Source organism: Oncorhynchus keta, chromosome 30 (genome assembly GCF_023373465.1).
Source record: "Oncorhynchus keta strain PuntledgeMale-10-30-2019 chromosome 30, Oket_V2, whole genome shotgun sequence".
Classification (NCBI taxonomy): domain Eukaryota; kingdom Metazoa; phylum Chordata; class Actinopteri; order Salmoniformes; family Salmonidae; genus Oncorhynchus; species Oncorhynchus keta.
The window spans coordinates 56181741-56196228 of record NC_068450.1 but is presented as its reverse complement, the minus strand read 5'-3'; the positions used below and the strand labels follow the sequence as shown (position 1 = coordinate 56196228).

General features: G+C 43.7%; 2 protein-coding genes across 10 annotated transcripts in view; one reads left to right on the top strand and one right to left on the bottom strand.

Moving 5' to 3' along the window:
- The window catches only part of LOC118363795 (gamma-aminobutyric acid receptor subunit beta-3-like), a 57966-nt gene that overhangs the window by 27757 nt on the left and 15721 nt on the right, over window positions 1-14488 (bottom strand). For 2 of the 5 annotated variants that reach the window (XM_052488628.1, XM_052488630.1), the window contains exons 2-4: window positions 5387-5434; window positions 4624-4715; window positions 4418-4485 (exon numbers count right to left, since the gene is read on the bottom strand). In XM_052488628.1, the coding sequence (XP_052344588.1) occupies window positions 4418-4485; window positions 4624-4715; window positions 5387-5434 (208 nt within the window). Of the gene's footprint in view, window positions 1-4417; window positions 4486-4623; window positions 4716-4799; window positions 5282-5386; window positions 5435-5541; window positions 5587-14488 lie in introns of those variants that run through there. The other 3 variants (XM_052488633.1, XM_052488631.1, XM_052488632.1) reach the window with 3 other exon arrangements.
- LOC118363793 (gamma-aminobutyric acid receptor subunit alpha-5-like) overlaps window positions 6210-14488 on the top strand; it is a 29457-nt gene continuing 21178 nt past the window's right edge. For 2 of the 5 annotated variants that reach the window (XM_035745018.2, XM_052488625.1), the window contains exons 1-5: window positions 6214-7166; window positions 7786-7870; window positions 8055-8179; window positions 9543-9610; window positions 12366-12586. In XM_035745018.2, coding sequence (XP_035600911.1) covers window positions 7148-7166; window positions 7786-7870; window positions 8055-8179; window positions 9543-9610; window positions 12366-12586 — 518 coding nt within the window. In that variant the 5' untranslated portion in view covers window positions 6214-7147. Of the gene's footprint in view, window positions 7167-7785; window positions 7871-8054; window positions 8180-9542; window positions 9611-12365; window positions 12587-14488 lie in introns of all 5 variants that reach the window. The other 3 variants (XM_052488626.1, XM_035745019.2, XM_052488627.1) reach the window with 3 other exon arrangements.

Here is a 14488-nt window from a genome sequence, read left to right as displayed (position 1 = left end):
AGGAGCATCTCATTTACACATTTCCTACAGGCTACTTCCATTGTCGCGGCGCAAAAGTGCCTCCTGTTCCAAGGTAAACAACTGTCCCTGGTTTCAGGAAGTTCAAAGCACATTAATGGTTTACTTCTCGCTATACACCAAGTCACTTGGCTCTGTCATAACCTCACATGGTCTCTCCTATCATTGCTATGTAGACGACACACAATTAATCTTCTCCTTTCCCCCTTCTGATGACCAGGTGGCGAATCGCATCTCTGCATGTCTGGCAGACATATCAGTGTGGATGACGGATCACCACCTCAAGCTGAACCTCGGCAAGACTGAGCTGCTCTTCCTCCCGGGGAAGGACTGCCCGTTCCATGATCTCGCCATCACGGTTGACAACTCCATTGTGTCCTCCTCCCAGAGCGCTAAGAACCTTGGCGTGATCCTGGACAACACCCTGTCGTTCTCAACTAACATCAAGGCGGTGGCCCGTTCCTGTAGGTTCATGCTCTACAACATCCGCAGAGTACGACCTTGCCTCACACAGGAAACGGCGCAGATCCTAATCCAGGCACTTGTCATCTCCCGTCTGGATTACTGCAACTCGCTGTTGGCTGGGCTCCCTGCCTGTGCCATTAAACCCCTACAACTCATCCAGAACGCCGCAGCCCGTCTGGTGTTCAACCTTCCCAAGTTCTCTCACGTCACCCCGCTCCTCCGCTCTCTCCACTGGCTTCCAGTTGAAGCTCGCATCCGCTACAAGACCATGGTGCTTGCCTACGGAGCTGTGAGGGGAACGGCACCTCAGTACCTCCAGGCTCTGATCAGGCCCTACACCCAAACAAGGGCACTGCGTTCATCCACCTCTGGCCTGCTCGCCTCCCTACCACTGAGGAAGTACAGTTCCCGCTCAGCCCAGTCAAAACTGTTCGCTGCTCTGGCCCCCCAATGGTGGAACACACTCCCTCACGACGCCAGGACAGCGGAGTCAATCACCACCTTCCGGAGACACCTGAAACCCCACCTCTTTAAGGAATACCTAGGATAGGATAAGTAATCCTTCTCACCCCCCCCCACCCCCCCGCTTTTAGATTTAGATGCACTATTGTAAAGTGACTGTTCCACTGGATGTCATAAGGTGAATGCACCAATTTGTAAGTCGCTCTGGATAAGAGCGTCTGCTAAATGACTTAAATGTAATGTAAATGTACTTGGTCGGGTTACAGTGCTTACTAGAACGACCGGAATCACTACAAGACCAGGGTCCGTATGTGTCGAGTATCACAAAAGGAGGAGTGCTGATTTAGGTTTGGGTCCTCCGTGTCAACGTAACCTCATTTGTTATGATCTAAAGGGCAAAACAGATCCTCGATCAGCATCCTGAGACACATGAACATCCTCCAGGGTGACTATTACATCATCCAAAACTTGTTGTCTTAATTGAACATCATCCAGAACATTCATTATATAATCGGTGAATTCATTAGTTCATCTTTTTCTTCTATTTGTCTCTCTGTATTTTCCTTTTTGCGTCTTGTTCTTGAGAATGTCACGTGTATGAAAAACCCGAGGCATGGACTGTTCTCCGTGCTCCTGTGCTAAATTTAAATTGATTAGAGGTATTACTCCATTACACTGCAGTCCATTGATTATTTATTGCCATTACCATTTGTATGCATCTATTTATCCTGCTACCAGTCACTATTACACTATTACATTGTCAGAGGAAAAACCAAGCCATGAGGTTGAAGGAATTGTCCTTAAAGCTCAGAGACAGGATTGTGTTAAGGCACAGATCTGGGGAAGGGTACCCCAAAATTTCTGCAGCATTGAAGGTCCCCAAGAACATGATGGCCTGAATCATTCTTAAATGGAAGAAGTTTGGAACCACCAAGACTCTTCCTAGAGCTGGCCACCCGGCCGAACTGAGCAATCGCGGGAGAAGGGCCTTTGTCAGGGAGATGACCAACAAACCGATGGTCACTCTAACAGAGCTCTAGAGTTCCTCTGTGGAGATGCGAGAACCTTCCAGAAGGACAACCATCTCTGCACTCCACCAATCAAGCCTTTATGGTAGAGTGGCCAGACTGAAGCCACTCCTCAGTAAAAGGGACATGACAGCAAGCTTGGATTTTTCCAAAAGGTACCTAAAGACTCGCAGAGCATGAGAAACACGATTCTCTGGTCTGATGAAACCAAGATGGAACTCTTTGGCCTGAATGCCAAGCGTCACATCTGGAGGAAACCTGGAACCATCCCTACAGTGAAGCATGGTGGTGGCAGCATTATGCTGTGGGGATGTTTTTCAGCGGCAGGTAGTGGGAGACTAGTCAGGATCGAGGCAAAGATGAACAGAGCAAAGTACAGAGAGATCCTTGATGAAAACCTGCTCCAGAGCGCTCAGGACCTCAAACTGGAGCAAAGGTTCAACTTCCAACAGGACAATCCTAAGCACACAACCAAGACAATGCAGGAGTGACGTTGGGACAAGTCTCTGAATGTCCTTGAGTGGCCCAGCCAGAGCCTGGACTTGAACACGATCGAACATGTCTGGAGAGACCTGAAAACAGCTGTGCAGCAACGCTCCCCATCGAACCTTACAGAGCTTGAGATGATCTGCAGAGAAGAATGGAAGAAACTCCCCATCTTTCCCAAATACAGGTGTGCCAAGCTTGTAGCGTCATACCCAAAAAGACTTGATGCTGTAATCGCTGCCAAAGGTGCTTCAACAAAGTACTGAGTAAAGGGTCTGAATAATTATGTAAACGTGATTTTACATGTTTTTTAAAATCTATATATATATAAATTAGCAGAAAAATCTAAAAACCTGTTTTTGCTTTGTCCTTCTGGGGTATTGTGTCTAGATTGATGAGGGGGGGAAACAATTTAATACATTGTAGAATAAGGCTGTAACATAGCACAATTTGGAAAAAGTCAAGGGGTCTGAATACTTACATGTATATCCTAATACACTTGTTATGTATAAACCCACCTCAACCACTCCAGTACCTATGCACATTGAATAAAGTACTGGATCTGACCTGTATATACAGTATTTGCATTCTATTATTCATTTAACTCACATCGTAGTTATTTTTAAAATATATTTTGTTATCTATATTATTATTATTATTATTAACACTGCATTCTCAAAATAAGAATTTCACTATGCTGTTTCACACTTGTTGTATCCTGTGCACATGGCGAATTAACGTTGAAACTTGAAATGTGTTGGCGCTGTCTTAAAGTGGCTTCTCACCTGAAGTGCCTGTCCCAGGTAGGGGAGCAGCCCAGAGATCATTATTTCTGATAGACGCGAACAGCTGCTGTGCACATGCTGCGCCACTTTCCAGTATACACACTGCACAGGCACAGTTGTAAGAAGTTGAGCCCAGGCATGTGTATTCACAGACGAGCCACAGATGCATGGGGTGGTAAAGGTGTGTGCGGGGTGGGGGGTGTAGAGGTGTGTGTGTGTGTGTGTGTGTGTGTGTGTGTGTGTGTGTGTGTGTGTGTGTGTGTGTGTGTGTGTGTGTGTGTGTGTGTGTGTGTGTGTGTGTGTGTGTGTGTGTGTGTGTGTGTGTGTGTGTGTGTGTGTGTGTGTGTATTCATGAGAGAGAGAGAGATAGTGAGCGAGAGTAAGAGAGAGATAGCGAGCGAAAAGAGAGAGAGAGATAAAGAGAGAGAGAAAGAGAGCTTGAGAGAGTAAGAGAGAGAGATAGCGAGAGAAAGAGAGTGAGAACTTGAGAGACAAAGAGAGAGAGAGAGAGAGTGTGAGGGAGAGCTGGGGAGAGATAAAAAACTTATTTGAAACCCTTATTCAAGGTTTCAAAGACCTCTCTGATGAGAACAAACTACCGGTCCTGTAGGGGGAGGACACAGAGAGCTGTGTGTTGGCAGCTCACTACATTGCTGCCTGCCATAAGATGAGGTACATTGTCTGTCAGACCAACCATCCCTGCTCATGTCCTCTATGCCATTGTTATTGTTATTGGTTATTTTGACCCTTGATTATCGTTGTTACTGTTGTCCCGTTGACAATAGATTATTACTTTTTTAATTATGTTAATATTGTAAATCTCCAAAGTAAGCTTTGGCAATATGTAGATTGTTACGTCAGGTCAATAAAGCAAATTGAATTGAGAGAGAGAGAGAGCGAGATAGAGAGGGAGAGAATGCCCATGTCTAAGCTTCTAATACTCCTCTTTGAAGTGCTGGAGTTGCTGAACATACTGTACATTTCACTTTACTTTTCACTTTTCAATAACTCTAATTGTAGGACATTATTGCATGATTTTGAATGAAAGTTTACGCATTACGTGAATCCCAGGAGAAACATATTCAAGTACTATATGAAAGTGAACAAAGCAAAAAGCACAATTGTGTGAGTCCCAATGTTTACAGTAATGGGGGGGGGGGTGAGTTCACTCACCATGTTGACTTCGGATACCATGTCTATGCTCGCCACATCTATACTCATGCCAACTGCAACAGGGGCCCCTGTAATGCAAATGCAATGGTATCATTTACAATGACAGTGAATTTAAAAAATGGCTGCAATATGAGCCCAAGATGAGCGAATCTGCATAGTAAACATGGACACGCTGCAACATGGTTGCCCCACTTTTGAAAACGTACCTCCAAAGTCTGGTCGAAGACGAATATCATATCCCTTTAGTAGTTTGTCCACCGTCTCTTTCACAAACGACATGTTCCCTGGTTCATTCACGCTGAAACAACAACAAAAGGATAGAGTTTACAACAAAATTGCACGTTCGTTTTTCCGTCACACTTTTACTAGAGAAATCACTCACCTTTGTGCGCAGCACACGACAGCTACAATCACTGGTGCCGAAAGAAGACTAAATAATTTTCCACTCAGAAAAGCCCACATTCCTTACTGTTTTGGTGAAAAATGTGCAACGCAAAAACGGTACAATGTGTTTACAAATCAGAATATTCCATTGGCAAGTTCTCGTGGAGGAAGTCGTTGGCTTTTCAGACCGTTCAGATCTGTTCGGTTTGACATCCCTCGTATTTTGGATTTCTCTCCTCTCTCTCTATGCAACGGGGAGACATGAAGGAACTATACTCCTAACTGAAATGTATATTGGCTACTGGCAAAGACTCCACCGGTGGAGGCGGTAAAGGTACTTGCTTGGATTGGAGCCAACCCCTCTCACTCCAGATTTGTATCTAATTGACCGTAAACCTGAATATGTTCTAATCCCAATAAGATTTCACATAATGGGCCAAATAGATGTAGGCCTAGACTGAATTGCTATACCTGTTGCAACGTGTCATAAGAGGTCTATCTCCCTTCCTCCAAGTCCCATTCAACAATCAAAATCGACCACTCGAGCCCGTGGGGACTGCCAGTCTACCTGACTGACGTACTTACCTGGTATCATAGATTGCAAACAACTTCTTGTTTCCATCGACTGCATTCCTGAGGGGGAAAAACAAGAGGAAATATGACTCAGTAAAACACTTTCATTTTCACCTGCACAGTAACACATGGTGACTATGATTTATATATACGCTGATAACTCACACCTAGCAACATACTACAACGCAGTGTAAAGTCTGTAATTGAGTCAATTTAGTTTTAGGCGTCGCTATAGCAGCTTTGCAGTGGGTAATTTGTTTTTGGACCATGAGATGTTCTTGTAATAGCACACACTTGGCATACTCTCTTTCCCAAACACTGGACGTGCTTTATATGATAAGCCTTGCACTTTAGGAATAAGTATTTTAACAGGCTCAAGTTTGTTTCAGCACTGTGGACAGCACCACCCGATGGAATTAATGTAGGGTCAGAACGCGCTATGGGAAACGGAGCTGTACAGTTCAAACGTGGGGCTGAAACACCTTAGCACCACTTATTAAATAACTCACATATACCTGGCAATTTACAAGACAGTGCGACATGTGTCTACTTGTTGCAAATAATTCACGTATTACAGATCTGTCAAACTGAACTGTCAACTATTGATTGTAATGTAAAAAGGTGTAGAAATTGAATACCGTGCTACAGGAGAGTGAAATATGATTAGTCAGTATAATGTTCTGTCAAAAAATATGGAGTTAGAGTACCCTCTTATGGCAATTGGTATAACGACTTTGTTTGATGTAGGCTAACTGTAAAAAAACGTGTTTTTTTTCAGTAAGATTGTGTAATCACACCTTTTGATAGACATTGATTTATTGCGGTCCTTCTTTTCATATTTGAGTGCGGTCATTCTCGATTTCCTCTGATCATTACCGTAATAATTCTCATTGATGGACCTTAGGCTGGTGAGTCATCGTGGCATAATAGGTCGGGGTCGAAATCAAAGCCAGTACTCTGGAGGCAGCGGTACCATGTGCATTAGAACTATAATAAGCGGTACTTCTCTTTTCAACAAAGCTGACGCATTTCCCACTGAATTAGAGAAAAAGCTAGGTAAACAGAGGGGACCAAAATTGGACATGTAGGTGAATAGGTATACTATTTTAGTGGGTCCTTGGGATATAGCCTTATTTTTTTCTCTCCTGGATGGATCAACTAGCTGCCCCTCATTGATTAAATTGATTTCGACTAGACGGCTAATTAGCTTGCGGGAGATGATGGCGTTTTATTAACTAACCACCACAATATGCATAGGCTAGAGTAGCCTACAGTGGCAAGTAAGATAACAGGGGAAAGTTAAGTGACGCTTGGAGTTCCTGGAGGATCGTTTTCACTGTCGCACCTATGATAACGCACCGGTTAGCAAATCGTTGCAGTGTGTGCATGTGAGCAGCAACTGGAGGTGAGTGTGTTTTCTGACTAAGATGGGGCGCCGGGCCGCTAGTCCGCTCTGAGTGGACAAATACCTTGAGACTAAGGGTATGTAACACGAAAAAGGTTGCTGTCACAACCGAAGATGAGGGCTCGGCATTAAAACCTCTCATCTCCAAAAGGCGCGAAGGAGGTGGTGGCACAAGACGCAAACATCCGCTTGACATGAGTAGGAAGTCAGTCAAGCAAATCAGGAGAGAACAATACACGATCGAGACTGCCTGCGGTGGCAACTATAAACGGAGTATATCTATATCCCTCTGAAGGAGCAGCAGCATACCCTTGACTTTCATTGCTGCGGGTTTTGTATGGCTTTTCTAACCTGGATTTTAAATCAAGATGATGGCTCTCTCTACAGGTAATTGATTTTCAACCCTCTTTTATGCATGAGGATGGCATCAGAAGCACCCCCACTCTCCTTCCCTCTTTTGTTAGGGGGGTATGAGTGGGTGGGTCTGGGGAAAGGGAACAGTGAGGGTACATCATTAGCCTACATTGAAAACCTATTTCACTGCCTGCGAATTCATACGCAGTGACGATCACCAATACAATGCAACTGCGAACACGAACAGTTGCCGCAAAGTGGGGAGATGTTATAATACTGCTGCAACATGGTGTTTAGCATTGGGCAAAATGAATGCACACAAGGACGTGGGCCAGGAATGTAGAAAGACATGATTGGTATATTCACAGTTTCAAACAGTTATTGTATCAAGGTTAGCCTTCTGATTACTCTTGTAGGTCCATTATAGGGCTGCTAGTTGAAAGTGTGCGTGGTCAGGTGTGCGTATTGGGGGAGGGTGGGGTACAGTACAACACCAAAGTACTTATCATTATGGTACTATAGTAATACTAGTACTGTAGTAATAATACTCTGGTAGGAGTATAGTGTAGAAGATGGAGAAGTAGGAGTGGGAGTATGATGACAATACATTCTACTGAAAGTACTGATTGTGGATTATATGTTGCTATTCCAGACAAAGAGGACAAAATGCCCAGCTTTTCTACAATGAAACACGTGTGGATCTCTGTCTTGCTAGTGTGTATTACATGTCACGTGGGGTAAGTGAAGCGTTTACCATCCAATCTGACTATACACTGCATTACATCCTCATTTGAACAGTAGATATACTGTACATGTCCAACGATGATGTGCTTTATCGACATCGACACTAGCCTCATCAAGCAGTCTCCATGTTACAGTATGTGGAACTAACCAGCCTGATTGATGTTCTGTCTTTCCCAGTCGTGGCCAGACCACAGCAGAGGCATTGAAAGAGGCAGAGGCTAATGACAACATCACCATCTTCACGCGCATACTGGACGGACTGCTGGACGGCTACGACAACAGACTCAGACCAGGACTTGGAGGTAACGTATACCGACTTACAGACCACTCTGATCCAAACTCGCATCACTAGAGGTTACAGTAGAAAGCAATACAACACAATACAGTATTATATCCGTATTCATTTTCTTGGGGCAAATGTCATTCACTAATACTCTTATTTGACGCTGTATTCCCTCAGAGTACACTCAAGCCAGGTGCAGCAGGACCATTGTAGCATGCTGATGCAGGGGATTTATAGAACTGAAATACAGTGTGTTTCTGCTTCAACTTACAGTTTGTCTTTGTTTGAATTTATGTGCCTGCGTGTGCACTGATTTAATGCAATTATATCACTGTAGCCTAAATGCTATGCAGGTTATGCCGCAGCAAATTGACCTGTCACAAGACACAAGAAAAAAAGTTACCAGCTGATGAGACGATAAATGCATAGTGCACTCCATACTGAGATGCCCTGTGTGACCCCACGTGGGACCAACTATATGTCTTGGAAACACCCCCTTAGTTGCAGGGAGAGGGCTCTGGGGCGTTTTCGTTTTGGTTGGGGGCACCTGGAGGCCACCCCCCTCTTCCCCAGAAAGCATATGAACACATCATAAGCCATGGCAAAATTATTAGCAAATTAGCTTTAAAACTGCAACATTTTCTCTCAGTCTCATGGCAAAATGTTTAGAATAGCATGAGATAAGCTATCAGACCTTGGAGGGGGGGGGGGGACTCACAAAACTGCAGTATGCCAATGCTTAGCCTCATACATAATTTGTGATCCAGAATAGCATTTTCCCCCTCTATAAAATCATACTTGCTAGACTTCTTGGATTCAGTGAGAAAAATAAAGAGACTGTTCTAATATACAGAATTGCATTGACTGGAATATATTCCAAGAGCAAAGCAATCACAGTAATAGATCAATCCTAAGTGAGAAGGAACTGCACTGCCAACACGCCATATATCACACAGCCCCCCGCATGACCACCACCTCCATCTGCAAAAAGTAACCTTGAGATCCAGACCTCTATTCAGACGAGAGAGAGAGGGAGTCAAAGAGTGTTCACCGGAAGATAGACATATCCTGCATCTCTTAGAGGAAAGAAAATGCTCTACCTCAGATTTGGTCTTACAGTGATTTTTAAAAATCCCTTTTCCCCCCTTTCTAAATATTTTTTTATAATGTCGCTAATGTAACATGGATACATCCAACATGGATTTGCCAACTGGGGTTGGAGAACAGAGCTGCACTCACTTCCTCAGAATGGTTTCTGTCATTGAAGGCTGTAAAATATTTGAAATGGAAATCTCGATGATGAATACTCATAAATTGAATTTGTCCCTGTCCCTTGTCTCTTCATGTTCACGGTCATATTCCAAATCCCATTCTATCCACAGAAAAGGTCACGGAGATCAAAACCAATATATTTGTCACAAGCTTTGGCCCAGTTTCAGATACTGAAATGGTGAGTCAATTTACAGCCCATTTCATTATTCCCCATTTCAATGACGTCCATTAACGTAATTCTTTGCGATCGGAGTAACACCACACCCTCATGTAAATGTTAACATACACAGCAATTATCCTAGGCGCATATAGTGACATGTATTCATATTTTTTTGTTAAGTAATAAATCAATATATTTTCTAGAAATACATTATGGGCCAGATTCCAGGATGCCGATTAAGTACGGTCCTGGACTGAAACGTTATTTCAATGGAGAATCTCCTTTTAGTATTTATTTTTGTTGTCCACGACTAGTTTTACAGTTTAGTATTTTAATTTGACCAGGAAAAGAATCCTGCAGCAACAGGAAATGTGAATTATTACATGGATTTACAATGAATGGACATTTTTTTGTGGGCGTTGATACACTTTTCGTTAAGGAAAATCAAGTCTGACATTTTTAAGGTGAAAATTGCTAACTTTAAACCTTTTTATTCTCATAGTTTATACAGATTGTCAATTCACCATTTTTTTTGCAAAAAGTATTATTATATTATTGATCGATTGACTATGACTTTGTGTAACAGTACTCTTCTTGCGTTGTGTACAATCAGTCATCGACACGGAACTCCAACGTGTAGCACCAGTCATGGAGATTTATTCTGATAGGAACGGCACAAAATTGCACGCCATGCAATGCACGGCTCACCATCCAACTCTGCACTCACGCACGCTGGTTTAGTGCTTGTTCACTGGGATGATTCTAACTGGAACAGCCCCCCTCGTAACCAAGCTACGCAAACCAGCCAATAAGATGCCATGTTGAGTAGGTGAAGGCAAGACAAAACTCAAACCAAAAACCCATTGGCTTAACAATAAAGTGGCAAGGGGAATCACCAATATAACCCTGTTACACTTGCAAATCACCCATTCTGTAGAAACTATGAGAATATAAAGGTTCAGAACTTTTGTGAAAAAGCACAGTTAAAAATATATGGCAAATAGAAATCAAACTGGATGGTCTTCAGAAATAGACGGGAGGGGTTGAGGGTAGTGGAAGGATAGGAGTAAAAACAAACAAAAGATTGTAAAATATATTGTGTCTGTAAAATGTAGTGCCTTCGGAAAGTATTCAGACCCCTTGACTTTTTCCACATTTTGTTACGTTACAGTCTTATTCTAAAATGTATTAAATTGTTCCCCCCCCCCTCATCAATCTACAATACAATACAACGACAAAGCAAAAACAGGTTTTCCAAATTTTGTACTAATTTATAATAATAAAAAACTACTGAAATGTCACTTTTACATCGGGTTCAAGTCCGGACTCTGGCTGGGCCACTCAAGGACATTCAGAGACTTGTCCCGAAGCCATTCCTGCATTGTCTTGGCTGTGTGCTTAGGGTCATTGTCCTCAACGACCTCAAACCCAGTTTGAGGTCCTAAGCACTCTGGAGCAGGTTTTCATCAATGATCTCTCTGTACTTTGCTCTGTTCATCTTTGCCTCGATCCTGACTAATCTCCCAGTCCCTGCCGCTGAAAAACATCCCCACAGCATGATGCTGCCACCACCATGCTTCACCGTCGGGATGGTTCCAGGTTTCCTCCAGACGTGATACTTGGCATTCAGGCCAAAGAGTTCAATCTTGGTTTCATCAGACCAGAGAAACTCGTTTCTCATGGTCTGAGAGTCTTTAGGTACCTTTTGGCAAACTCCAAGTGCCCTGTCATGTGTCCCTTTTACTGATGAGTGGATTCCATCTGGTCACTCTTCCACAAAGGCCTGACTGGTGGAGTGCTTTAAAGATGGTTGTCCTTCTGGAAGGTTCTCCTTTCTCCACAGAGGAACTCTAGACCTTTGTCAGAGTGACCATCGTGTTCTTCGTCACCTCCCTCGACCTATTGCTCAGTTTGGCCGGGCGGCCAGCTCTAGAAAGAGTCTTGGTGGTTCCAAACTTCTTCCATTCAAGAATGATGGAGGCCACTGTGTTCTTGGGGACCTTCAATGCTGCAGAATGTTTTTGGAACCCTTCCCCAGATCTGTGCCTCGACACAATCCTGTCTCGGATCTCTACGGACAATTCCTTCAACCTCATGGCTTGGTTTTTGCTCTGACATGCACTGTCAACGGTGGGACTTTATATAGACAGTTGTGTGCCTTTCCAAATCATGTCCAATCAATTGAATTTACCACAGGTGGACCCCAATCAAGTTGTAGAAACATCTCAAGGGTGATCAATGGAAACAGGATGCACCTGAGCTCAATTTTGAGTCTCATAGCAAAGTGTCTGAATACTTATGTAAATACTTTTTTAAATTTATATTTGTTTTTGCAAAAATGTCTAAAAAACTGTTTTTGCTTTGTCATTATGGGGTATTGTGTGTAGATTGGGAAGGATAATTATTTTTAATCCGTAAAAAAAAAAAAGTCTTTAACGTAACAAAATGTGGAAGAAGCCAATACTTTCCGAAGGCAGCATGTATAAGCTGGAAGTAGAAGCTTAAGTGTTGTTGTTCGTTAGTTTACTACAATTAGGGGAGGGGTGGTAGGGTTAGTCCAAAATACTAAATCTAATCAAATCAAATAATACAAAATGAAATACTCTAAAACCCTTTTTAAACCTCAGGTACACTACACATTGCATTTCCTCCTGCACAGGAACATTCTCTGAGTCAGAGGGATCAAATTCAAATAGCAGATCTGCATGTGTCCACGGGCTTTGACTCGGAGTGTTATCACCACGTATCAACACCATGCCTCTCTCCACCTTAGGAGTACACCATCGATGTGTTTTTCCGACAAAGCTGGAAAGACGAGCGCCTGTGTTTCAAAGGACCCATGGAGATGCTGCCTCTGAACAACCTCCTGGCCAGTAACATCTGGACCCCGGACACATTCTTCCTCAACGGGAAAAAGTCTATCGCCCACAACATGACCACTCCCAACAAGCTACTGAGACTGAAGGATGACGGGACGCTGCTCTACACCATGAGGTACCAACCACGGGCCTGTTCAGTACTATTTCAGATAGAAATGTATCACATATGATCAGATAGGAAGTGCCTGTAATGTAGTGTGGGGAATTGTGTCAGGTCTATTCAAATCAAATAACATTTTATTGGTGACATACACATGGTTAGCAGATGCGAGTGTAACGAAATGCTTGTGCTTCTAGTTCCCGACAATGCAGTAATATCTAACAAGTAACCGAACAAATTCACAACGACTACCTTATACACACAAATGTAAATGGATGAATAAGAAAATGTACATATAAATACATGGATGAGCGATGGCCGTGCGGCATAGGAAAGATGCAGTAGATGGTATAGAATACAGTATATACATATGCGATGAGTAATGTAGGATATGTATGCATTATTAAAGGGCCATTATTTAAAGTGATTAGTGATACCTTTATTAAATCCATTATTAAAGTGGACAAAGATTTGAGTCTGTATGTTAGCAGCAGCCGCTCTATGTTAGTGATGGCTGTTTAACAGTCTGATGGCCTTGAGATAGAAGCTGTTTTTCAGTCTCTCGGTCCCTGCTTTGTTGCACTTGTACTGACCTCGCCTTCTGAATGATATCAGGGTGAACAGGCAGTGACTCGGATGGTGGTTGTCCTTGATGATCTTTTTGGCCTTCCTGTGACATCGGGTACTGTAGGTGTCCTGGAGGGCAGGTAGTTTTCCCCCAGTGATGCATTGTGCAGACCGCACTACCCTCTGGAGAGCCTTACGTTTGTGGGCAGAGCAGTTGCCGTACCTCGTGGTGATACAGCCTGACAGGATGCTCTCGATTGTGCATCTGTAAAGGTTTGTGAGTGTTTTAGGTGACAAGCCAAATTTCTTCAGCCTCCTGAGGTTGAAGAGACACTGTTGCACCTTCTTCACCACGCTGTCTGTGTGGGTGGACCATTTCAGTTTGTCCGTGATGTGTACGCAGAGGAACTTAAAACTTTCCACCTTCTCCACTACTGTCCCGTCAAAGTGGAGATGCTGTTTCCTGAAGTCCACAATCATCTCCTTTGTTTTGTTGACGTTGAGTGAGAAGTTATTTTCCTGACACCACACTCCGAGGGCCCTCACCTCCTCCCTGTAGGCCGTCTCATCAATGCTTACCACTGTAGTGACGTCTGCAAACTTGATGATTGAGTTGGAGGCGTGCATAGCCACGCAGTCATGGGTGAACAGGGAGTACACGAGAGGGCTGAGAACGCACCCTTGTGGGGCCCCAGTGTTGAGTATCAGCCCACACCACCTGGGGGCGGCCCATCAGAAAGTATAGAAACCAGTTGCACAGGGCGGCGTCGAGACCCAGGGTCTCAAGCTTAATGACAAGTTTGGAGGGTACTATGGTGTTAAATGCTGAGCTGTAGTCAATGAACAGCATTCTTACATAGGTATTTCTCTTGTCCAGATGGGATAGGGCAGTGTGCAGTGTGATGGCGATTGCGTCGTCTGTGGACATATTGGGGCGGTAAGCAAATTTGAGTGGGTCTAGGGTATCAGGTAGGGTGGAGGTGATATGATCTTTGACTAGTCTCTCAAAGCCGTTCATGATGACAGAATTGAGTGCTACGGGGCTATAGTCATTTAGTTCAGTTACCGTAGCTTTTTTGTGAACAGGAACAATGGTGGCCATCTTGAAGTATGTGGGCACAGGAGACTGGGATAGGGATTGATTGAATATGTCCGTAAACACATGAGCCAGCTGGCCTGCACATGATCTGAGGATGCGGCTAGGGATGCCGTCTAGGCCAGCAGCCTTGCGAAGGTTAACACGTTTAAATGTTTTACTCACATTGGCCACAGTGAAGGAGAGCCCACAGGCTTTGGTTACGGGCCGTGTCAGTGGCACTGTATTGTCCTCAAAGCGAGCAAAGAAGTTGT